This window comes from Mercenaria mercenaria, chromosome 4, assembly GCF_021730395.1.
Source record: "Mercenaria mercenaria strain notata chromosome 4, MADL_Memer_1, whole genome shotgun sequence".
NCBI lineage: Eukaryota > Metazoa > Mollusca > Bivalvia > Venerida > Veneridae > Mercenaria > Mercenaria mercenaria.
The window spans coordinates 90,442,701-90,470,248 of NC_069364.1; the positions used below are offsets into that span (position 1 = coordinate 90,442,701).

A 27,548-nucleotide genomic window follows, 5' to 3' on the forward strand; every position below is an offset into this window, starting at 1 on the left:
AAACATTTAGGACAATGGACACAGCACTATCAACCTATATTGAAAGCACACCATTGGTGCAGATTAAAATCGTAAATTAGTATTATTTTGAACTGATATGGCATAAGATGTAGTTAAATTCACATAAGCTATAATAACCCTAGAGAGAGTTCTTCTACAAATTTTACAGAACACAACATTTTTATTCACAGGATCACTTTGTTTTTTTCTCTGTTTAAAAGCATTAACTAATGAAAGAAAATACTAAATTTTGAAAAGTTTGACATAAACTTGGAGGTAAGCTCTTTTAAATCTTTACAAAAAAAGATGTCAAGAACAACATGAACTTACAGCAATATTTCCTCTCCATCTGTCAGCAGCATTTCTGGCTAGTTCCAGTTCCTTTTCTTTCAAACCTCTGTGTCTTTTGTAGAGGATCTCAACAAAAATGAGAAACACCCCTGCAACAATGCCTCCAGCAACCATCATAAAGACACCTGAAATTGACAAGTTAATCGTGTAAGACACATAAATGCCATGCTGTCATATGCATAAAGGACTGAACAGTCATGCACAAATGTATCCTGGAAGTATCATTCACTTGATAAGTTTAACAAGAGTAATCAGAGTGCAATATACACTTACTTAGATTTTTTTTTCAAAATAGGAAAATTAGAACAGGAAATCAAATCAAACTAGAGTTTGATTCTGACCATTCATGAGAGGTAACGAAACAGTCAACAACCCTCATGTGCCCTCGACATGACATGAAATACATGTACTTGTATAGACATTTGACAGAATCAGTGACCTGAACACTTTTGAAATATAAATATCTATGTAATTTTTATCTGTTAATTAATTCTCAACTTCCCAGTCATGTTTGTCAGCCTAATGTAATATGAATAGAAATTCTCAACTCACCAGTCATGTTTGTCAGCCTAATGTAATATGAATAAAAATTCTCATCTCGCCAGCTATGTCTGTCAGCCCTAATGTAATTCCAATAAAATTTCTCAACTTACCTGTTATGTTTGTCAGCCATAATGTAATTTAAATTGGATTTCTTGATTTACCAGCCGCTCATAAACCTTAATTTGGCTGCAGTATAGTCTTATTGTAGTTTGAGAAAATCAACTTACCAGCCAAGTTTGTCAGTCCCAATGCAAGTTCTATATAACAGTTCAACTTACCAGCCACATTTGCCAGTCCCAATGCAGGTTCTATATAACAGTTCAACTTGCCAGCCACTTTGTCAGTCCCAATGCAGGTTCTATATAACAGTTCAACTTGCCAGCCACGTTTGTCAGTCCCAATGCAGGTTCTATATAACAGTTCAACTTACCAGCCACGTTTGTCAGTCCCAATGCAGGTTCTAAATAACAGTTCAACTTACCAGCCAAGTTTGTCAGTCCCAATGCAGGTTCTATATAACAGTTCAACTTACCAGCCACATTTGTCAGTCCCAATGCAGGTTCTATATAACAGTTCAACTTCCAGCTACGTTTGTCAGTCCCAATGCAGGTTCTATATCACAGTTCAACTTACCAGCCACGTTTGTCAGTCCCAATGCAGGTTCTACATAACAGTTCAACTTACCAGCCACGTCTGTCAGTACCAATGCAGGTTCTATATAACAGTTCAACTTGCCAGCCACGTTTGTCAGTCCCAATGCAGGTTCTATATAACAGTTCAACTTACCAGCCATGTTTGTCAATCCCAATGCAGGTTCTATATAACAGTTCAACCTACCAGCTATGTTTGTCGGTCCCAATGCAGGTTCTATATAACTGTTTGACTTACCAGCCATGTTCGTCAGTCCTAATGTAGCTGGGGTATGATCTCTTTCAGGACATTCTGTACTTTCAATCAATATCCATTTATTGTCTAATTTCTCCATTTGCCCTCCCTCATGCAGTTCCAAGATTGACAATGAAATTGGGTGTGTCCATGGGCTTCCCTTCCTCAGTCCAACCCCAAGTCCAGACCTCCCAAACAATTCCCCAGCCACCACAAGGTCACAGTCATTAGCATCTTCATACTCCAGACGAGACGAATCCCAGATAAAAGCTTGTAATTTGACTCTAAAGTTGAAATACAAATGTAAGCTTCCATGTATAAAAATCATAAATTAAGTTTCACAAGAAGCTAAAAAGCATGGCAAGACTCTGAAAAAAAATCAGTAAATACTTGCAAACCGCCAATGCATCTTCCACAAAAACTAAGTCAAACAATAAGATTTAAAAAAAAAAAAAATCTTACAAAATATTTAGAATTTTTCATGCTGACCACTGTCCAAATAAGGTGAAAAGCTCAACTCAGTAGCAACAGTTTTACTGACAGAGAATGATTTATTGATGTTATAAAAACAGCATGAGACAGTATCTGGGTAAACTTTTATTCATTTTATTCATTTTGACCTGTGATGTAAGCAAGCAAAATCTACTTCCAACGATTTGTCACTTTTGACAACCTTTAAAATACAAAAATAAAGAAAATTATTCAAAATATAGGAGGCCCTAGAAATACTTTTACCTGTTTACTTTCAAAATAATAGTCATAACAGATTTTATGTTATGATGCTACAGAATGGACATTTCAGAAAACTTCTGACAAGTGTTTAGCTGACCTCAATACATTAAGTGTCCTGAAGCCCCTAAAATGCAAAACAGCCCATGCCACTGCTAGCTCTACTTTAATTACTGAGGCCTCATTCAGCAAAGATTTTTGCTGAATTTAAGGAAGACTGGGTCCTGCCAGCTTGCAGAAAGTCAAAAACAAAACATCTGAGGGTTTGATTGTTTGATAATAGGTGCAGATACAGTGAATAAAAATCCACGGAAACTTCAACCTGAAAGAAATGGAAACGGTAATGCTGACAGCAACACCAGGGCAAGTACAAGAGCTCCTCATTCTCCTTCAGGCAATGTAACTAAGGACAATATACTTTACCCTTCTTTGACATCATTTATTGCATCATCGGCATTGTTATAATTGTATTCCTCCATTTTACGATACATTGTAGACAGTTCAACCTGTCGCTTAAAGTACATTTCAACAGCACTGTCCTTCACTGTAGCATATCGGAAATTCTCATTCGGGTTACGAAGCTGTCAAAAATAATAAAAGCAATTTTCATTAAATCAACTTGATACTTAATAGAAAAAAAAATAATTATATGTATGATCAAAAGTCTTAAACCAAGATAATTGTTGAATTTCTTCAAAGTTACAAAGTACATGTATTTTATTGAATATTTGCTTGCATTCATACAAGATCACAGCAAAAGAAATACAAGACAAAGAATGGTTAAAAAAATTCTTTTATTGAGATTTTTGCTTTCTAAATGTTCAATGAGTTTGTTTTACATCTCACATGCTTAAAATAACTTTAAATCAAATCATGAAACAAGAAGGTCATTGATCCTAAAGCACTCACCTGTGTAAAAAGCTTCAAGTTTGTTTGTATATATAATGTAATGGAACAATGGTTCACCTAATATAAGAGTTATAAAAGTTGCTTTTATATTAGTCTATATTATATACATGTCACACATATGGGTGTGGCCATTTTTGACCCTAGGGCAATAATTTGAAAATATCATACACCAGATTTTCAAAGTTTCTTATATATAAGACTATAGTAAGTACATCTCACAAACAGAGGCATGGCCACTTTTGACCTTAGGGCAAAAATTTGAAGAACTATGGTAGAGAGTCAAACTATGATATCACAAGCCAAATATCAAGGCTCTGGCTGTTATCACTTCAGAGAAGAAGATTTTTAGAGTCTGACAGCTGAAAACCTATTTTAACCATACTGACCCACATGTTCAATAAACTGCAACCATTTGAACAGCTTTGAAAGAGGGCCACCTAGAGCTTTCATCAAAATCCATTCAGATGTTGCTTAAAGAAATTGTTGATGACTGACTCACGCATGATGGACACAGCGTGATCACAATAGCTCAGGTGAGCTAACAAGAAGATTTTTCCAGTACAGACATATAAGGAAAGGTGACCACACACCCCAGCAGCTGTTTTTGACAAATAGAATATTTTGTACAATCTTAGTAAAATGTCATCCAAGAAACATTTGTGTAAAATTGTTTTAAAATTGGGTCTGCTGTTTCAAACAAGATTTTTTTTGAGTTTCTACTACATACAGGTAGGAAAAAGTGACCACGCCCTCCGGCAGTTGTTTTTTGACAAATCAAAATAATTTGAACAATCTGGGTAGAAGGTCACAAAAGGACCGTTTGTGTGAAATTACTTTAAAACAGTGCCAGCAGTTCCACACAAGAAATTTTTTGAAGTTTCCACCACATACATATAGGGAAAGTGACCATACCCTCTTCTAGCGACCATGTTTTTAAATGAATCGCAATAATTTGGTAGAGGGTCACATAAGGACCATTTGTGTAAAATTATTTTAAAATCGAGCGAGTGTCATACCAGAAGACTTTAAAAGTTTCCACTATATACATATAGGGAAAAGTGGCAGCCATGTTTTTTGTTGAATCAGAATAATTTGAACAATCTTGGTAGAAGGTTACATAAGGACCATTTGTGTGAAATTATTTCAAAATCAAACCAGTGTTTTAGGACGAGATGTTGTTTGAACTTTTTTTATTTATAGCTCTTTCTGCCCCTATGTGTAACCAAAAGCAACCTTATGAAAAACTTTGAACCAAACAAACATCAAGGCCAAATTTCATCCAAATCCATTAAGTTTGTTTTGGAGAAATCATTGTTGATGATAGATGCATGACGGACACAGTGTGATCACAATAGCTCACCATGGGCACTTCGTGCTCAGGTGAGCTAAAAATAAATCTTGAGACTCTTGGTTATCAAAACAGTTTTGTTGTAAAAATGTATCAATGATGAAATATTCATAAACAAGCCAAGCAGGTATGATTACAATACTGAACAACTCAGTAATACAGCCTAGCACAACTGATGGGAATATCTCAATCAGGATCCTAAAATTGTACTAACCCTGGAGTCATCAATACCAGAAATGGAAGCATCTGGTCGGTCAAGCACGAGGAAGGCAGCCAAGTTGGCAGTGTAAGAAGCCACAATAATCATAGCAAATCCAGCCCAAACCATTCCAAGAACACGTGCACTGAAACTCCTGGGGGTTCCTGGAAAAAATAAAGTACTGAAAGTACAGAAAGGCCGGCAAGCACGAAACACTGAAATGAAAACTGTGCAAAAATGTTAGTTTGAAACATCTGACATAGAATGGTTTTTCCATATCAAATTAAGGCAAACATAGGGTACAGCTGATACATCTTACTGCACTTTAGAGAAGAAGTGTAAACATGCCTCAGATCTTTTATAGAGAACATATTCATTGTGTTTACTACTATTTGGTTAACACAATTAGTAAGATAAACAGCAAGTAATTCTCATATAGGAATGTCAAAAATGACAGATCATTATCCAATCTGAAAAGCCATGTTCCAAGATCATAGCCCCCTTCAACCACAACCCCATAGCAGTGTATGTGAAAATGTGTACACAATTGAAATATACTCAAAAAATATATGACAAAGAATAACTATAAGGATGTAATGAACAAAAAATTTATTTACTTATTTATTTGGGTTTTACGGTGCACCAACACAGTATAGGTTATATGGCGCCAAACAGGACTACAAATTTTGGCTTCACATCTCATTTACATCGAAATAAAAACATGAGGTATGGAATCAAAATTTGCATACCTGCTGGAATCACAGAGTTACAGCAAGACCAAGTGTTAAGACCCTATTAGTCGCCTCTTACGATCATGCAAGGGTAAGGCAGTGGTTCCAATTTTTTTCATACACAGATCGTCCTAGAACCACATGGGGCAATGAACAAACAAGAGGACCATGATGGTCCTGAATCGCTCACCTCTTCCCACATGATCCAGTTTTGAGTATGATGTCGTTTTTTCTATTATTTGACATAGTGACCTAGTTTTTGAACTCATGTGACCCAGTTTTGAACTTGACCTAGATATTATAAAGATAAAAATTCTGACCAATCTTCATGAAGATCCATTGAAAAATATGGTCTCTAGTGAGGTCACAAGGTTTTTCTATTATTTGACCTACTGACTTAGTTTTTTTAAGGCACATGACCCAGAGTCAAACCTGACCTAGATATCATCAAGGTGAACATTCTGACAAATTTTCATGAAGATTTCATGAAATATATGGCCTCTAGAGAGGTCACAAGGTTTTTCTATTTTTAGACCTACTGACCTAGTTTTTGACTGCACGTGACCCAGTTTCGAACTTGACCTAGATATCATCAAGATGAACATTCAGACCAATTTTCATACAGATCCCATGAAAAATATGGCCTTTAGAGAGGTCACAAGGTTTTTCTATTATTTGACCTACTGACCTAGTTTTTGAAGGCACGTGACCCAGTTTCGAACTTGACCTAGATATCATCAAGGTGAACGTTCTGACCAACATTCATGAAGATCTTGTGAAATATATGGCCTCTAGAGAGGTCACAAGGTTTTTCTATTTTTAGACCTACTGACCTAGTTTTTGACCGCACGTGACCCAGTTTCGAACTTGACCTAGATATCATCAAGTCGAACATTCTGACCAATGTTCATGAAGATCCATTGAAAATTATGGCCTCTAGAGAGGTCACAATGTTTTTCTATTTTTAGACCTACTGACCTAGTTTTTGAAGGCAAGTGACCCAGTTTCGAACTTTACCTAGATATCATCAAGGTGAACATTCTGACCAACTTTCATAAAGATCCCATGAAAAATGTGACCTCTAGAGATGTCACAAGCAAAAGTTTACGGACGGACGACGGACGACAGGCACCGCGCAATCACAAAAGCTCACCTTGTCACTTTGTGACAGGTGAGCTAAAAAAGTAACAAAAAAAGTAACATAGTCAGAGACTGCCTTCCAATCTCAAGTGGCTGACACACCACTGTTGAGTTTACACCAGTTTACAGTGCACACCCCAACCATGTTTCCAAAATCAATACTTTAAACCAGAGCTGTGTCAATGACTTAAAATAAACTTACATAATTATAGATAAGTACTGCCATATAAGTCCATAAGACAGCCCGCTACACTATTCGGCAATTTGACAGTAAAATGAATATATGTCTCAACAGGAGACCTCTACTTTTAAAAGGAAGATACACCAAGGGGTAAAATTCTGTCAAGGACACAAATTAGAGTTACTTGGATTGTTTCCACACATGCAGGTGATGATGGTAAAGATATATTTTGAGTTTCAAGTCATTATCTTATACAGTACCAAAGTTATGTCCAGAAAACAAAGTTTGTCAAAAAATTTAAGTAACTAGAGCTACCACTAAAAGTGATGAATGTACCCCCGCCCCCATGCACTGACACAGTACATTGCAATTTAATGCACACAAGATTGCATAATTATGTGGACTGTATGTATATAGACTGTATGTATATAGTATAGTAACAAAAAACAAAGTCCCATAACTATGCAGAATATTTATCTAAAAGAATGTAACATGCACCCTGCACAACTTTTGTTGGTACTGATCACTTGTGTGAAGTTCCATTAAATTGTGTGCAAGGGTTTGGAAGACTAGGCGTGCACAAGACTGCATATGCAGACTGTATGTACATAGTATGTTAACAAGAAACAAAGTCCCATAACTCTGCAATTTTTGTTGTTGAAAGAACCTAACATGCCCCATGCTGATGCACAACTACTGTTGTTACTGATCACTTGTGTGAAGTTTCATTAAATTGTGTCAAGGGGATGAGGAGAGATGGTGCGCACAAGATTGTGTCTATGTATATAGTATAGTAGCAAAAAACAAAGTCCCGTAACTCTGCAACTATTTTTTTCTGAAAGAACCTAACATGCCCCATGCACAACTACTGGTGTTACTGATCACTTGTGTGAAGTTTCATTAAATTGTGTTAAGGGGATGAGGAGAGATGGTGCGCACAAGATGGTGTCTACGGATGGACGGACGGACGTTCCTACATATGGATACTTATGTGGCTACTCTTTTGTTCTCTCTATTGTTCTTTTAGCCAAGTAAGAGAAAAATAGCCACATAAAAGCCTTACGGAATGAATGACATCAAAGAAAAAGTACAGTTGCCTATTGTTCCTATAAGTATGCAAATGTGAGCTCAAACGGACGGACAGACAGAGACAGAAACCAGTATATCCCCCCTAACAACTTTGTTGTCAGGGGGTTACAATAACGAAAGGGGCATAATTTGGTCGAAAATACAAATCAGAGTTATGGGGATTGTTACCACACATGCAGGTGATGATGATAAAGATACATTTTAAGTTTCAAGTCTTTATCTAATATTGTACTAAAGTTATATCCAGAAAGCGAAGGTTGCCAAAAAACATTAAGTATGAAAGGGGCATAATTCTGTCAAAAATACAATAAGAGTTATGGGGATTGTAACCACACATGCAGATGATGATTGTGAAGATCTATTTTTAATTTCAAGTCATTATCTTTTAAAGTACCAAAGATATGTCTATAAACAAAGCTTATAAAAAAACTTAACATGAAAATAATTCCAAGTATATGTGTGTGTGTGTTCGGGTTTAACGTCTTTTTCAACAATTTTTCAGTCATATAAACGACGGTGTCTACTTGTAGCAGTGAGCACAATGCCCGACTTTATAGTGCTACCTCACTGGAATATCACGCTGTAGACACGTGACATGATACCCCACCAAGTCACATTATACTGGCACCGGGCTGACCAGTCCTAGCACAACCCTCTTAATTCTGAGCGCCAAGCGAGGAAGCTGCTAGTACCATATTTTACGTCTTTGAATTCCAAGTATAATAACAACTTTGTGACCTTGACCTTGGGTATAATGGGCACAGCCCCTGCACATACTTAGTTTGTATGCTGGACAATGTTTATGTGGAGTTACAGTAAGATATAAGCAATAGTAACAAAGTTATGACAGAACAAGAGCTGTGTCCATAGGATGAAATACGCCCCCGATGGCACTTTGAATGAGTAGTTATGGCCGATGTTAGAGTTTAGGACCTTTGACCTACGGAGCTGGGTCTTGCGCGCGACACGTCTTATTGTGTCACACATTCATGTGTAGTTATTTTAAAATCCATGCATGAATGACAAAGATATGGACCAGACAGGCCCATCAATGCACTATCATAAAAAATGACCTTTAACGTCTAAGTGTGACCTTGACCTTTGAGCTACGGACCTGGGTCTTGCGCGCGACTTGTCCTCTTACTGTGGTACACATTCATGCCAAGTTATTTGAAAATCCATCCATCGATGACAAAGATATGGACCGGACACGCCCATCAATGCACTATCCTTTAATGTCTAAGTGTGACCTTGACCTTTGAGCTACGGACCTGGGTCTTGCGCGTGACACGTCGTCTTACTGTGGTACACATTCATGCCAAGTTATTTGAAAATCCATCCATCGATGACAAAGATATGGACCGGACACGCCCATCAATGCACTATCCTTTAATGTCTAAGTGTGACCTTGACCTTTGAGCTACGGACCTGGGTCTTGCACGCGACATGTCGTCTAACTGTGGTACACATTCATGCCAAGTTATTTGAAAATCCATCCATCGATGACAAAGATATGGACCGGACACGCCCATCAATGCACTATCCTTTAATGTCTAAGTGTGACCTTGACCTTTGAGCTACGGACCTGGGTCTTGCGCGCGACATGTCGTCTTACTGTGGTACACATTCAGGCCAAGTTTTTTGAAAATCCATCCATCGATGACAAAGATATGGACCGGACACGAAAATTGCGGACAGACTGACAAACTGACAGACCGACAGACTGACAGACCAACAGACAGACTGACAGACCGACAGACCAACAGACAGTTCAAAAACTGTATGCCTCCCTTCGGGGGCATAAAAACAAAGGTTGCCGAAAAACTTTAACCTTACAAATAACCTAAGTATAACTTCTTGACAACCTTGACCTTATGTATAATGGGCCCAGCTCCTGCATATACTTTGTTTGTATGTTGGACAATGTTTATGTGAAGTTACAGTTAGATAAATGCAATAGTAACAAAGATATGACAGAAAAACAAAGGTTACCGAAAAATTTTAACCAAGAAAGGTCACGCCGATACTGGGGCAAGTAGAATAGCCCCCCTATTCTCCGAATAGTGGAGCTAACAAGAGCTGTCACAGGAGACAGCCCGCTCGACTATTTCGATGCTGGATAGTGAAACTGGGCACATCTGAGGAAACTAGAGCTGTCACTGGAGTGTTTAATGACTCCAATTGTGGATGAAGATATTGCACAATAGCCTGAGTCTATGTCAAAAATATCAAAGTAATGAGAGGTAAAAATAAAATGTATCAAAACACTATATAAGTATATCCTAAGCAAAAAGGGGCATAATTCATTAAATATTGGTGCCAGAGTTATGCACCTTGTGTCATATGGTGTGGGTGATGATGTTGAACAACTATTTTAAGTTTGAATCAAATCCATTCAGTAATAACAGAGGTAGAATGAAAGTGCATCAAAACTTTAACCTAAAATTCTAAGTAAAAAGGGGAAATAATTCATGAAAAATTGGTCCCAGAGTTATGCATCTTGTGTCATATGATAAGGGTAATGATGTTGAACAATTGTTTATGTTTGAATCAGATCCATTCAGTAATAGCAGAGATCGAGTGAAAGTGCATAAAACTTTAACCTGAAACTCTAAGTAAAAAGGGGAATAATTCATGAAAAATTGTGCCAGAGTTATGCATCTTGTGTCATATGATGTGGGTGATGATGCTGAACAACTATTTTAAGTTTGAATCAAATCCATTCAGTAATACAGAGGTAGAGTGAAAGTGCACCAAAACTTTAACCTGAAATTCTAAGTAAAAAGGGGGAATAATTCATGAAAATATGGTGCCAGAGTTATGCACCTTGTGTCATATGATGTGGGTGATGATGTTGAACTATTTTAAGTTTGAATCAAATCCATTCAGTAATAACAGAGATAGAGTGAAAGTGCATCAAAACTTTAACCTGAAAATCTATGTGATAAGGGGGGATAATTCATGAAATATTGGTGCCAGAGTTATGGCCCTTATGTCAGATGATGTGGATGATGATGAGGAATAAGTATTTCAAGTTTGAATCAAATCCATCAAGTAATTACAGAGATAAGTTGAAAAAAGAGAAAGTGCACCAAAACTTTAACCAAGTGGGGATGCGGAAAGACGCCGACGCTGGGGCGAGTAGGTTAGCTCTCCTTATACTTCGTATAGTCGAGCTAAAAATGGATAATGTTTGCATACTATGAACAATCAATTAAACAAGAGCTGTCCATAAGACAGCCAATGCTCGACTTTTCCAATTGTTGTCCCAGAAGAAGGAATAATAAATTACTCTAAATATTTAAATATCTATAGAGTTTCAATCCAGTATCTGCATTAGTTCTGGAGATAGTAACTTGCATTCAAAACTATAACAAGTATATTCTTAGTCCAAAAGGGGGAATAATTTGGCCAAAATGCATGCCAGAGTTATGGGACTTGATGTTATCACCTATTTTTATAACCCTGAAGACACAAGTGAAGTTTCAATTCAATATCTGGATTAGTTTTAGAGACTTGCATGAAAAACTTTAACCAGGATTTTCTAAGTCCAAAAGGGGCATAATTTGGTAAAAATACAAGTCAGAGTTATGGGACTTGACCCAGTAAGGTTGTTAATTGACCTATAAAAAGAAAAATTAAGTTTCAAAGCTATATGCCTTTAAATGACAGTTATATGTACTTGAAAAATTCAATTTGGGCAGTACCATTTATAATCCAAAGTGGTATTCTTGAAAAATTACTGACCGAACTGCAAACAGTGTAGACTATGACCTTGGTCTGCACTGGTTGCAAATGCAAAATCACTTGCTGCCAGGAGGCTAAATGTAAACAAGAGCACCGCCTTGCGGGTGCTGACGCTCATCTGATTTTTTTTGTGTAATAGAACTATTGTCCTACCCATGATTTTCTAAGTCTAAAAAGGGCTATCATTCTTGCAAAAAGCAGGACAGAGTTATGTTTCTTGATGTTCAGTGTCCACTTATGATGGTGAAAAACTGTTGCAAGTTTTAAAGCAATAGCTTTGATAGTTTATGAGAAAAGTTGACTTAAACATAATATTCAACCAAGAAAATGATTTTCTAAGTCCAAAAGGGGCAATAATTATTGCAAAAAGCAGGATGGAGTTACGTTGCTTGCTGTTCAGGGTCAGCTTATGATGGTGAACAAGTGTTGCAAGTTTCAAAGCAATAGCTTTGATAGTTTAAGAGAAAAAGTTGACCTAAACATAAAACTTAACCAAGAAATCTGATATTTTCTAAGTCCAAAAGGGGCCATAAATCTTGCAAAAAGCAGGGTGGAGTTATGTTTCTTGCTGTACAGGGTCAACGTATGATGGTGAACAAGTGTTGCAAGTTTTAAAGCAATCGCTTTGATAGTTTAGGATAAAAGCTGACCTAAACATAAAACTTAACCAAAAACTGATTTTCTAAGTCCAAAAGGGGCAATAAATCTTGCAAAAGGCAAGATGGAGTTATGTTTCTTGATGTACAGGGTCTGCTTATGATGGTGAACAAGTATTTCAAGTTTCAAAGCAATAGCTTTGATTGTTTAGGAGAAAAGTTGACCTAAACATAAAACTTAACCAAGAAATCTGATATTTTCTAAGTACAAAAGGGGCCATAAATCTTGCAAAAAGCAAGATGGAGTTATGTTTCTTGCTATACAGAGTCAGCTTATGATGGTGAACAAGTATTCCAAGTTTCAAAGCAATAGCTTTGATAGTTTAGGAGAAAAGCTGACCTAAACATAAAACTTAACCAGGCAACGCGGACGCAGACGCCGACGCCGACAACCGCTCAAGTGATGACAATAACTCATCATTTTTTTTCAAAAAATCAGATGAGCTAAAAACGTGATTATGATATTGAAACAGGAAAGCTAAACAAGCTTTGAACCAGTGCATAGCTTACTGATCACTAGCATATGTTAGAGGTGAAAATATTTTAACTGTCTATGCACTAGATTTTGTGTTTTCAGTTCGGAGCACTTTCATCATATCGGGTTTAGATTTGTGGTAGTAATAATTTGGTGCAAGTCTGCCAGCCTAATAAACGACAATTCAACTGTCTGGATTATCTATCAAATTAAGATTAATGGTACTTTAAGTAAAGGTCAGACAGCAGTATTGATGCAGCAATCAAAAATCTCAGTAATCAACCAATCTGGTTTATTCAACGAATGACAGCAAAATAGAAGTTCTCCTATATCAAATTGAATGCCTAATGTTAAATCTATTTATTCAAAAACGGATTTTCCCAAAGTTACTTTCATAATGCTTGATAAAAACACAGGTATGCGTCATTCAAAATATATCATATGGCAGCAATAGGAACTTGTCAGTTCTCTAAATTTGAGTTTTATCAGCAAATATCCATTTTGATGGGGCATTTTATACTGACATTTATGTTTTAAAATTGTTATTTTATCTGTATTTTTGGTGAAACTTTCAGGATATATAAGATAGCATAAAGTCAACATTTGCAAGAGTAATTTTCTAAAATTTCATAGTGGGAAATTCAAACATTTTCATGGACCTGAATTTTACATAGGGAACATTACCTATTTGGCCAAAAAAGACATTTTTAAAGTAAAACATTCCTACTACAGTCCCTGAAGACTTTACAATATTATATAATTGATATTTGTTTCTCAAAAAATAACAAAATAAAATATTTAAAAAAAAAAAAAAAAACACTACAATAATGGCAAATTAAACAACAGACTATGAAAACTGCTTCAGTTCCTCAAGCATTTCAACATTTTTATCTAAGCAAGCTATAATGGCAAATATAAGCTAAAGGTCTATCCTAGAATTTTAACTGACAACAATTTCTATAGGTACACATTAACTTTTACAATTTTTTTAAAACTGAACTTTAGGTAACCACTAATAACCTCCATACTGGCAAAATGAATTATCCATTTGCTGAATTCACCTACCAGACAATGTCCGACCTGGTGTAATATACAGATTAATAAGTTCAAAATGTTTAAATTTTTGCTGCTGATTGGTTGTTTAGACTAGTGAGAAGTAAGTTAGTTCTTTTAAATATCGAATGCATAAATGCTTAACATAATTATGCAAAAGTCAAATGACTGGTAACTGATCATTGCGATTTAAATTTGTGGAGCAATACTACAAAGACAGCCTGCGAAAATCTGATCCAAATAAATAAGAATTTCACCGTGTTTATTTACCCACCATGCTGGTCCTAAATTATTTCATTTTGCACAAAGTTTACCAACTCAGACAAAAAAAAAGTGGGCCACGATGCGAAGTAAAATTGATGAGTTATGGCACAATGACCTTTAAGTTACTCAATATTTATGTGTCTGTCTTGTGTACAGAATAATCAATCAGACATGATCTCTGGGAAGCATCTTCCTAATATATGTTATCATTATTTCTACTAATTACTACCAATTTTTAACTACAGATATTTGCTAGTTGTATAATTTGTTTGTATGCTTTAGGGGCCATAGTGAATAAGTGGTTTAGTTAGTTCACCTCAAATGGCCTGCCAATAACTTCTTAGAATTTTGATCCCCACTTGGAATATAGAACTCTATACTGCTGATTAGATAATTTTTGCAATGCTTTTATTTTTTGCTTATATTTACAAATAATGCCACTTGTGAATTAAAAGAAATTGTGAATATAAATCTGCATCACATTCTAAAAGCTACCCCATATACAGTAAGGAATGAACCAGTTAGTATGTTCTAACACTTACTGTTTTACACATTCTTAAAGCCACTTTAAAGGCCCTGAATAAGATTAATATTTCCCCCAAAACATGCCAATATCGTCAAATACATATCTAAATAATAGAAATGATCACGGCGCGTAAGTGTAATGAATTAAATCATTTTAACTGCGGATATTATATAATGTCAAATGTTGTTTACATCAAAAATGACCTTCCCACAGAGTAATTTACCTGTTAGTAAGTAATTTCTATTTAGAAACAGAGGGGTGTGTGATGTTTTTTTATGTGTATCAATATAACCACTAACGCTGTAATAACATGCGGTCTACCTATTGTTGAATATAATCAATGTCCAATAAATATGTGTACAACCTTTGCCGAAACGTCATAAAAATATAAATAAACACTGTTAAATTTACTGATCAGCAAAAACAAAAAGTGAAAACTTTGTTGCTTCAGTAAAATTCTTCTGGTAATATGGTTTGAACGTAAATTCTTGATCGACAATGTTTTTTGGTCTAAAATGACTTCTGTTTTTAATAAAACTAGTACCTGATGTTCTAAAATTACCTTTACACATGGCATTTGGGGCTTTAACAATGTTAATGAGGTTGTTAATCATGAAGTTGCTACGTAAAGCTACCCAACCTATAGTAAGGAAGGTACCAGTTAACTGTGACAGGTCTGTAGCTCAATCCAGGTACCCACATGTGCCTGAAATGATGTCACGTACAAAGGGGCACCACTTACTGATTAATAAATGGACCCTTACAATTACCTCTCTTTAAATGACCCCTACCCACATTTTTTAACTTACCTAGTACTCCCTTTATGTTATACATTTTGTGACTATATTATCTCTGGCAATAATATTGCATTTTTGTGAAGACTATCCCATCAAAGGAAGGCAAAAGCATACTTTGAGGGACATACTTTAGGAGTAATAAATGAAGCTACTGTAATATCATCTAAATTCATCGTCATGGGCATCAAATTTCAAGGATTTCACCAAAATGACTTTTTCTGGGATGAGAATTTGTGGATTTAAACATTTGAACATTACATGAATAGAAAATATATTTCTTGTTGGGATTAAATTTCATGGACTGACCAAACAACATAAGTAATCTATGAAAATAAGCCCCAAATCAAAATCAATGATTTTACAGTACTTTCTATAGTAATAGAATGCACATCATCTTGATAAGGGGAATATTACAGCCAAGTCGTATGAAAATCCTTCAAGGGGTTTAGGAGATACAGAGCGGACACAAAATGGAAGTCTCAAAACTTTGACCTCAAGTTGTGACCTTGACCTTGAGCCAACATGGCTGACTCATGAGTTCTGCACATCGTCTTGATGAGGTGATCATTTGACCAAAGTTTCATGAAAATCCTTCAAGGGGTTTAGGAGATACAGAGCAGACACAAAATGGAAGGCTCAAACCTTTGACCTTGAGTTGTGACCTTGACCTTGAGCCAACTGGCTGACTCATGAGTTCTGCACATCGTCTTGGTTAGGTGATCATCTAACACAAGTTTCAAGAAAATCCTTCGAGGGGTTTAAGTTATATGGAGCAGACACAATTGTTACGGATGGATGGAAGGATGGACAGACGGAGACCATTCCTATAACACCCCACCACTCCTGGCAGGGGATCCCACCACTTGTGGCGGGGGATTAAAAAAATAAATAACAACAACATACACACTTGCAACAGTTACAACACACTGCGAAGAAATGTAACATTAGAAAATGGTTATTTCCTTATAAGGATTTTTCAAAAATTTGTGAAGTAAAACAAAGCTATATGAAAAATCTTAAAACTCAACAAACCTTCTCCTATACCACTATTGAGAAGCACTCCCCAGGCAAACCACATTGCACTGGATAGATTCAAGGCATCTTCCTCTGTGTCATCGTTCTTGGCAAGCTTGAATCGACCGAAAGGACTGAACCGGTCAAGCAGGTATAGCACAAGAGCCACTACATGCACGGACAAACCAACAAGAATCCACAGCGTATCTTGGAATGGTTGCAAGAAGGATGCTAGGCTAGAATCTTTTTGTTCCTGTAACACAATATATATCAAAACTGCTAAAATTCAATAACAAGAGGACCATGATGGTCCTGAATCGCTCACCTCTTCCCACATGACCCAGTTTTGAGTATGACGTCGTTTTTTCTCATATTTGACATAGTGACCTAGTTTTTGAGCTCATGTGACCCTGTTTTGAATTTTACCTAGATATCATCAAGGTGAACATGCTCACTAATTTTCATGAAGATCTCATGAAAAATATGGCCTCTAGAGGGGTCACAAGGTTTTTCTGTTTTTATATCTACTGGCCTAGTTTCTGACCACACGTGACCCAGTTTCGAAACTGACCTAGATATCATCAAGGTGAACATTCAGATCAATTTTCATGAAGATCCATTGAAAAATATGGCCTCTAGAGAGGTCAAAAGATTTTTCTAATTTTAGACCTACTGACCTAGTTTTTGACCGCAGTTGACCCAATTTCAAACTTGATCTAGATATCATCAAGATTAACATTCAGACCAACTTTCATACAGATCCCATGAAAAGTATGGCCTCTAGAGAGGTCACAAGGTTTTTTTATAATTTGACCTACTGACCTAGTTTTTTATGGCATGTGACCCAGTTTCGAACCTGACCTAGATATCATCAAGGTGAACATTCTGACCAATTTTCATGAAGATCCATTCAAGGGTATGGCCTCTAGAGAGGTCACAAGGTTTTTTCTATTTCAAGACCTACTGACCTAGTTTTTGATCGCAGTTGACCCAGTTTCAAACTTGACCTATATATCATCAAGATAAACATTCAGACCAACTTTCATACAGATCCCATGAAAAATATGGCCTCTAGAGAGGTCACAACGTTTTTTCATTATTTGACCTACTGACCTAGTTTTTGATGGCACGTGACCCACTTTCGAACTTGACCTAGATATCATCAAGATGAACATTTTGACCAATTTTTATGGAGATCCCATGAAAAATATGGCCTTTAGAGAGGTCACAAGGTTTTTCTATTATTTGACCTACTGACCTAGTTTTTGAAGGCACATGACCCTGTTTCGAACTTGACCTAGATATCATCAAGATGAACATTCAGACCAACTTTCATACAGATCCCATGAAAAATATGGCCTCTAGAGAGGTCACAAGGTTTTTCTATTATTTGACCTACTGACCTAGTTTTTGATGGCACGTGACCCACTTTCGAACTTGACCTAGATATCATCAAGGTGAACATTCTGACCAATTTTCATGAAGATCTCATGAAATATATTGCCTCTAGAGAGGTCACAAGGTTTTGCTATTTTTAGACCTACTGACCTAGTTTTTGACTGCACGTGACCCAGTTTCGAACTTGACCTATACATCATCAAGATGAACATTCAGACCAACTTTCATACAGTTCCCATGAAAAATATGGCCTTAAGAGAGGTCACAAGGTTTTTCTATTATTTGTCCTACTGACCTAGTCTTTGATGGCACGTGACCCAGTTTCGAACTTGACCTAGATATCATCAAGGTGAAGGTTCTGACCAATTTTCATGAAGATTTTGTGAAATATATGGCCTCTAGAGAGGTCACAAGGTTTTTCTATTTTTAGACCTACTGACCTAGTTTTTGATGGCATGTGACCCAGTTTCGAACTTGACCTAGATATCATCAAGATGAACATTCTGACCAATTTTCATGAAGATCTTGTGAAATATATGGCCTCTAGAGAGGTCACAAGGTTTTTCTATTTTTAGACCTACTGACCTAGTTTTTGATGGCACGTGACCCAGTTTCAAACTTGACCTAGATATCATCAAGATGAACATTCTGACCAACTTTCATAAATATCCCACAAAAAATGTGACCTCTAGAGTGGTCACAAGCAAAAGTTTACGGACGGACGGACGGACGCACGCACAGACGACGGACGACGGACGCTGCGTGATCACAAAAGCTCACCTTGTCATTATGTGACAGGTGAGCTAAAAACTGGTTAATTGTTTTTTTTGGTATATACTGATTTACTATCTATTTTCAGCATTATAATTTTATTTATGCAAAGTCAGATTATTAGACCAGTGCGTTTGTATTTCATATCAGTATTGACCTGTGACAACTTCCTCACATAAATCCGAGGTGGAGGACACACCACTGAGAAACACAATTAAACCTGCCTTAATGGCTACCTGTATTAAGCAGCCATTTGCGTTAAACAGCCAGGCAGCTAACTTGTCAAACCAAATTTTTGGTCTAATTTCTTCTTGTCTTCAGCAGTCACCTGCCTTAAGAAGCCAAACTGTGCTGATCCCTTGCCTTGCTGCTTAATACAGGTTTGACAGTATAGTTTTCTGTTCTAGCATCAAAGAGAACATTCAACAAGCAAAATGGATTAAGTTTGTGATCTTCTGATTCATTTTCTGGATTCTATGTCCTAAGCTACTGTAACCTGGTGTACTTTAAGAGAAGAAACTAGAAACAATTTCCAAAAGCTCAGTGCTGCTGAACATTAACAAATTTGAAATCATTTAATTTTGTGGGAAAGAAACTTCATGGTTTTAGGAAGTAGTTATTCTATGGGATATAAATTCATGTTTTTTTTTTTCTAACATAAAATGGAATTTTACTTGTATGTTAGTATTTAATTTATGGGTTGACTCAATCACAAAATCCATGTCAGTCCCCAATGAATATTCCTGATTTCAAAGTAAATACTAACATGGAATGAAGCAAACAGTTTGTAATATTGCAGTTTTATCTCTTGAAGTTTCTTGCAAAAAAGAAAATGATTTAAAAGCCTTGTATTAAACAATACATGACCTACCTTTTTCACAAGGATTGTTAGACCTTGGTATTTAAATGGTTTTGAGAAATCTATAGCCTGGGCTCTCTCTGGGTTAATAGTTAATGGGGCCACAACAAGATCAGACTGTTCATTAACCAGTTCACCAACCATTCCAGTCCATTCTTTCTTTGTCCCATTATTAACCTAATGGAAAAATTGTAAATAACAAACCTGAAGTTTTAAAACGGATGTGTGAAATATGCATACAGACTGAAAGATTATGACACAGAAAAAAACTTAAGATTTCTGTCAAATGCTTCAAAATTTGGCATGTACATCATTTTTTAGCAATTTGATACAGTGCATTGTATGCACACTTTATGAGCACCATTTGCAGGTGCCAATGTTTATTGTCAGTGCTTCACATAAGACAATAAGCAAGAAAAGAGATCAGATTCTTTGAATATTCAAAGCTACAGTAAACAAGGAAGGAGGACATAAAAAATAACTAAGAAATACCAATTTTCAAAAACTAACCAGGCCATTTTATGAAAAAAAGCAACATAAAATTATGGTTCTTGACAGACTTACTAATTCAACAACAATAAACAAGTGTACATGGTTTGCAAGCAAAATCTCTAACAATATTCAAGGGAAATGGACAATTTTAGACAAGAAATTCCAATTTTCTAAGTACAGAAAGGGCCATAATTCTAACAAAACATAAATCAGAGTTATGGTTCTTGGATTATAAACTCGCCAAATGATGAAACAAAACAGTGCAAAGTTTGGAAGCTATAACTTCTACAGTAGTCAAGTAACATGGACCTAAACAAAATTTTAATCAAAAAACTCAAATTTTTAAATGCAACACTATAATTCTTACAAAACACAAGCAAGAGTTATGGTTCTTTGTCAACATACTCTTCTAATGATAATAAACAAGTCTGTTAAATTTCTAATCTATTACTTTTATAGTTTTCAGTTAAAGTGGACCTTCACAGAAATTTTAATCAAGAAATTTCAAGTTTTCTAAGCGAAAACATGTATAGGCTATTGCAACAGGCCTTTGACTGCTTTGCAAAATTGAAGATTGATCCACAAAAACTATAATAGGATGTTTACACATAAATTTCTTCTTTATCTGCAAGGCTCAGATACAATCATACAGAAACCTATACACCATTCTACAGGTCTCCAGGGACGGAACATGGGATTTTTCTAATTTTGAAGATATCTTGAAATCATTAAAAATGTAATTCTAATAGGAAAATCAGTGCAAATCTAAGGCTCATGGAAAATGATTATTTCATTTCATAAATTTAAGAAATATATAAGAATCAAACTGCAACTTTTCAAAATTTCATAGCTCAAAGTAGCAGAACAATAAGTTCAAAACAAATCAAATTTTAATTTTTATCAGAATTTTAAAAAAGAAAATAGCGTATAAAATTTATTTATTTACAATAAGTTCAAAAGTAATCAAGATAAGCTAACATTTTCTTAAAGTTCCTGTTACCAACCTTAAAGTTCTTTACAAAAATGTTTTACATCCATGTTAATGTCACAAATAAAATCTATGCAATGATAATCATATGTTAAGTCAAACTAGAGTTGTCACAGGAGTGACGAATTATACCCCCACAATATGGCCTTGTCACAGAACTAAGCCAATGTCAAAGCCGAACTTGCTTGACCTTTGACCTACTGACCACAAAATCAATAGAGGTCATCTGCTAGTCATGATCCTCTGCCCAAGCGTTCTCAAGTTATTGTCCATAAAAGGTTTAAATGACCTTTGACCTTTGGAACTCAAAATCAATACGGGTCATCTGCTTGACATGACCAACCTCCAGATTAAGTTTCCTGTTCCTAGTCCCAAGCATTCTCAAGTTATTGTCCGAAAACTGTTTAAATGTTCTGGGTCACTGTGACCTTGACCTGTGACCTACTGACCTCAAAATCATTAGGGGTCATCTGCTAGTCATAACCAACCTCCCTATCAATTTTCATGATCCTAGGCCCAAGCGTTCTCAAGTTATCATCCGGAAACCGTTTAACTGTTCCGAGTCACTGTGACCTTGACCTTTGACCTACAGACCTCAAGGTCGAATTTGACCTGCATTTCATGATGTTACACCTGTGTACCAAAATTTATGATCCTAGGCCCAAGCGTTCTCAAGTTATCATCCGGAAACCATTTAACTGTTCCGAGTCCCTGTGACCTTGACCTTTGATCTACAGACCTCAAAGTCGAAATTGACCTGCATTTCATGATGTTACACCTGTGTACCAAAATTTATGATCCTAGGCCCAAGCGTTCTCAAGTAATCATCCGGAAACCGTTTAACTGTTCAGGATCACTGTGACCTTGACCTTTGACCTACTGACCCCAAATTCGAACTTGACCTGTATTTTCTGATGTTACATCTGTGTACCAAAAATTATTTAAATTGGTCAAGCCTTTCTTGAGTTATCATCCAGAAACCATGCAAAACCAACGGATCGACCAACCGACCGACAAGCTCACTCCTATATACCCCCCCCAAACTTCGTTTTGTGGGGGTATAAAAACACCTTGCTATGGTTAAGTTGAATTGGACAGTAGTCTCTGTACTTTACATGCATACCCTTTTAAAAGATCCAAACGAATCATCTGTACTAAGGTGAAGATCAAATGTGAAGTTAACTCTTGCTGCCAACATGTGCAGCATCTCCATACAGTAACCATAGCAACAATGCGTAGTTGTCTCTCCTAAAAATAGAAACAGATATAACTAGAGCTATCACTGAAGGTGATGAATGTACCCCCCGCAGGCATTGACACAGCACATCGCAATTTGATGCACACAAGATTGCATAATTATGTGGACTGTATGTATATAGACTCCATGTATACAGTATAGTAATAAAAAACAAAGTCCCATAACTCTGCAGAATATTTTTCTAAAAGAGCCTAACATGCACCATGCACAACTTGGGTTACTACTGATCATTTGTGTTAAGTTTCATTAAATTGTGCATGGGTTCAGGAGATAAGTTGTGCACAAGATTGCATATGCAGACTCTATGTACATAGTATAGTAACAAAAAACAAAGTTCCGTAACCCTGTTTTCTTTTCTGAAAGAACCTAACATGCATGCACAACTACTGTTGTTACTGATCACTTGTGTGAAGTTTCATTAAATTATGTCAAGGGGATGAAGAGTTGGTGCACACAAGATTGTGTCTACGAACGGACGGACAACCTGAAACCAGTACACCCCCGTTTAATATCTCAGCAACAGTGGTGCCAGGGAACAGCATCATACTTCTGGTTTGGAGGTGGCAGGTTCAAATCCTAATTAAAGCGGAATTTGACAAGCAAATTCGATGAATTGGTATCCCCCGCCGAAAGGGTCTGTGGTGAGGAACGGCAAAAAAATATATCTGGCAAAAAGTTAAGAATGTTACAAAGAAGCAAATAATTTCATTAGTGATTATTGATGGAAAAGAAAAAAAAAAAAAAGAAAAAAAAATGAGGTGGGGTGGGGTGAGCATGACTGGGTGGAAGAGTGAGGTGAGAGAATGGTACAACTTTGCATGTTGATAAATATTCATGTAAGGTTTGAAAAAAAAAAGAAATAAACAAGAGCTGTCACTAATGGTGACAAATGCCCCCCACAGCACCTTGACCTTTGACCTGGTGACCCCAAAGTCAGTAGGGCTGGTGTACTCAATAAGTACTATCAGCAAGCGAAGTTTGAAGGTCCTGGGTGCAGTGGTTCTTGACTAAAGTGCCTTCATGCGAAAAGTTAACGTTGGCCCCTGTGACCATGACCTTTGACCTGGTGACCCCAAAGTCAGTAGGGGTGGTGTTCTCAGTAAGTACTATCAGCATGTGAAGTTTGAAGGTCCTGGGTGCAGTGGTTCGCGACTAAAGTGCCTTCATGCAAAAAGTTAACGTTGGCCCCTGTGACCTTGACCTTTGACCTGGTGACCCCAAAGTCAGTAGGGGTCATGTATTCAATAAGTACTATCAGCAAGTGAAGTTTGAAGGTCCTGGGTGATGTGGTTCGCGAGTAAAGTGTCTTCATGCAAAAAGCTAACGTTGGCCCCTGTGACCTTGACCTTTGACCTGGTGACCCCAAAGTCAGTAGGGGTCGTGTACTCAAGAAGTACTATCAGCATGTGAAGTTTGAAGGTCCTGTGTGCAGTGGTTCGTGAGTAAAGTGCCTTCATGCAAAAAGTTAACGTTGGCCCCTGTGACCTTGACCTTTGACCTGGTGACCCCAACGTCAGTAGGGGTGGTGTACTCATAAAGTACTATCAGCATGTGAAGTTTGAAGGTCCTGGGCGCAGTGGTTCGCGAGTAAAGTGCCTTCATGCAAAAAATTAACATTGTGACGAACGAACAAACGAACGAACGAACGAACGGACGGACAGGTGAAAACTAATATGCCTCCCTTCGGGGGCATAAAAAAGGAATAAAAAAAAATTGGGGGGTGGGGGGGGGAGAGTGAGGTGTTGGGAGGAGGAGGGGGGGTGACCAAGGCACGGTGGCGACCAGGTGTGGGTACACAACTTCACATGTTTATAATAAATATTCATAAAAAGAATGAAAGAAGTTTAATGAAATTCTTCCAATTGTTTGGTTTGTAATGTACAAATCTGTGGATTTTAAACAATTGAAGGGCAGTAACTCTATGCAAAATTGACCAATAAAAAAAGAAAATGACGGGCATCATCAAAGTATGTTGGTTCATATTTATTTCAAGTTTCATGAAATTCTACAAACTTGTTACAGAGAAATCGCTGCAGACGTGTATTTTTCATTAAATCAAGGGCAATAACTCTAAGGGAAATTGACTAATCAAAAAAAAAACTTGACGGGCATATTCGCAGTATGTTGGTTCATGTTTATTTCAAGTTTCATGAAATTCTACCAGGTAGTCACTGAGAAATGGCTGCAGACGGACGGACGGACGCACAGACTGACTGACGGACAACGCCATTTCAATACCCCCCGCTCGGGTGGGGGATAATAAGCCAATTTCTAACACGAACCCAGAATCAGCCAATCAGCTACTGGAGTTGATAGACTGGTTTCTAAATTCAACTTTATAACTTTAAGACTGGTTCCAGCACTGACCTGTGCTAGAGTTAGTATGAGAACACTGTATCCCTTCCTTTTTATAACACTCCTCCTCATTCAACCAAAGGGCCTTATAAACAAATGGCTTTGACTCTATAGTCACAACCTGAAACAAATAATTTTTATACAATGAAATCAGAAATAACTGCAAAGGATTCATTTTTCATAAATTAGCATTTTTATTCAATTCACAAAAATTCTCTCTAATGAAAACTGTTATGGGCAAAATTTACAGCTTATATGATGATTACATCTCTGCTCTTTGACAGTTTCTAACTTTCATGTAATTTCTGTCCTACAATGAAAGTACAATATTATGGTAGTAATGGTTTGTACCACTACCTCTCATGAGCAGACTCAATCAAACAGTCTAGTATTATTTTGCTTGGTTGCATTCTATGCTTTCAAAGGATCTTTTTAAAGATTTTATTATACATAATAATTTCTATAAGAAATTGGCTTTCCTCATATCAAATGGAATCTATTAGAACAAGACAGAAATCATACGACACGAAAAACATTATTTATTCCAACATCTAAATAATAGGAGGTTGTCAGCAACCTTCTGTCAAAAATAAAGAAAGAAACATGGGATTTTCTGTCTACAATATTTGAAGATTTTGCCAAAAATACTTGAAATTTCATGTTGTTAGTCAATTTGAGTTGTAAAATTTTTTCTCTACTAGCACTTTTTTAAAGTGGAGGAAAAGCCTGACTTTGTAAGAAAGACATCATCCAACAATTCAGACAAGAGGGCCAAGATGACCCTAGGTCGCTCACCTAAGAAACACACCATAACAGTGTAAAACATGTTTGACCTAGTGATTTCATGGAAACAAATATTCTGACCAATTTTCATTAAGATTGGACCAAAAGATTGGTCTCTTGCGATAAAACAAGCATTTTCTTAGATATGACCTAGTTTTTGACCCTAGATGACCCACGTTCAAATTCAACCTAGATTTTATCAAGGCAATCATTCTGACCAAAATTCATGAAGATCAATTGAAAAATACAGCCTCTATCAAATACAAAAGTTTTTTCTTTGATTTGACCAAATGACCTAGTTTTTGACCTCAGATGACCCATATTCAAATTCGACCTAGATTTCATTAAGGCAATCATCCTGACAAAATTTCATAAAAATCAATTGAAAAAAACAGTCTCTATCGCATACACAAGATTTTTCTTTAATTTGACCTAGTGACCTAGTTTTTGACCTCAGATAACCCATATTCAAACTCGACCTAGATTTCATCAAGGCAATCACTCTGACCAAATTTCATGAAGATCAACTGAAAACTACATCCTCTATTGCATACACAATGTTTTTCTTCGATTTGACCTAGTGACCTAGTTTTTGACCCCAGATGACACATTTTCGAACTCGAACTAGATTTTATCAAGGTAATCATTCTGGCTAAATTTCATGAAGATCAGTTGAAAAATACAGCCTCTATCGCATACACAAGGTTTTTCTTTGATTTGACCTAGTGACCTAGTTTTTGACTGCAGATGACCCATTTTCGAACCCGGCCTAGATTTCATCAAGGCAATCATTCTGACCAATATTCATGAAGATCAATTGAAAAATACAGGCTCTATCGCATACACAAGGTTTTTCTTTGATTTGACCTAGTGACCTAGTTTTTGACCCGAGATGACCCATTTTCGAACTCGGCCTAGATTTCATCAAGGTTATCATTCTGACCAATATTCATGAAGATCAAATGAAAAATACAGCCTCTATCGCATACACAAGGTTTTTCTTTGATTTGACCTAGTGACCTAGTTTTTGACCCGAGATGACCCATTTTCGAACTCGGCCTAGATTTCATCAAGGTTATCATTCTGACCAATATTCATGAAGATTAATTGAAAAATACAGCCTCTATCGCATACACAAGCTAAATGTTGACAGACGACAGACGACAGACAGACAGACGCCGGACATCGAGTGATCAGAAAAACTCACCTGAGCTTTGCTCAGGTGAGCTAAAAAGATACCAGTTTTACAAACTATTCTTACACAACCCAATTTATTTCTCCATTAAACAAAGAGGACTGAATCTGTGTGTTATTATGCAAAACATGTACTGTTTGTATATCACAATTATGACACCACAGTGTCAAAAGTCATGGCGGCACAATGGAAAAGAAAAACACACGAAACAGGCAAATATTTTAAGAATGACCTCAAAGATGTAGATAATAATTCTTGATAATGTGTTAGAATTTAAACAATATATATCAAACAGTGATCTGATCTTGAATAAAATCATAGTTTTTCATTCAGATGCATATTATTCTATCAGTTGCTGTGCCTTCATGATATAATTCCTTCGTATATGAACTCCGAGCAATGATTTTATTTAACAATAACTGTTTGGGATACATTGTTTCTGAAATAACCAGATGTCTCAAGAAATAACCACTGAATGATCTAATCACTGACATCCTTATATCATACCTTTAAATGTGTAGAAATCTTTATTCCTTTAGGTTTCTTTGTATCTTGGGATGGCCACAGAATGGCTGTGTTGCCAAAAGACAGCTTTTTATCCTCTGTGCCTTGTTTGTTTCCATGGTAACCCACAACAAAAGTGCCTTCAGGTTGAACATTTTTGATCCAGTAAATGGGATTCAGCCTGTCCCCTTCTTCATTAAAGCTGAGACGACCAGTCTGCCCATCTACATCCTGTTTCTTGATGTGCCTAGAACACGAAAATGATTAAAGACTAACCTGGACATGAACATCACACTTGGTGTGCTCAC

General features: G+C 36.6%; 1 protein-coding gene across 4 annotated transcripts in view; it reads right to left on the minus strand.

Annotated features, from left to right (window-relative positions):
- Window positions 1-27,548, minus strand: part of LOC123552411 (glutamate [NMDA] receptor subunit 1-like) — a 70,763-nt gene that overhangs the window by 19,995 nt on the left and 23,220 nt on the right. For all 4 annotated transcript variants that reach the window (XR_006686610.2, XM_045342065.2, XM_045342066.2 and 1 more), the window contains exons 7-15: window positions 27,244-27,487; window positions 24,771-24,879; window positions 22,269-22,393; window positions 19,678-19,842; window positions 16,656-16,890; window positions 4,980-5,128; window positions 2,932-3,089; window positions 1,783-2,063; window positions 331-476 (exon numbers count right to left, since the gene is read on the minus strand). Coding sequence is in view for 3 of the 4 variants with exons in the window: in XM_045342065.2 (XP_045198000.2) it covers window positions 331-476; window positions 1,783-2,063; window positions 2,932-3,089; window positions 4,980-5,128; window positions 16,656-16,890; window positions 19,678-19,842; window positions 22,269-22,393; window positions 24,771-24,879; window positions 27,244-27,487 (1,612 nt within the window). In the remaining variant the exon portion in view is untranslated. The remainder of the gene's footprint in view (window positions 1-330; window positions 477-1,782; window positions 2,064-2,931; window positions 3,090-4,979; window positions 5,129-16,655; window positions 16,891-19,677; window positions 19,843-22,268; window positions 22,394-24,770; window positions 24,880-27,243; window positions 27,488-27,548) is intronic.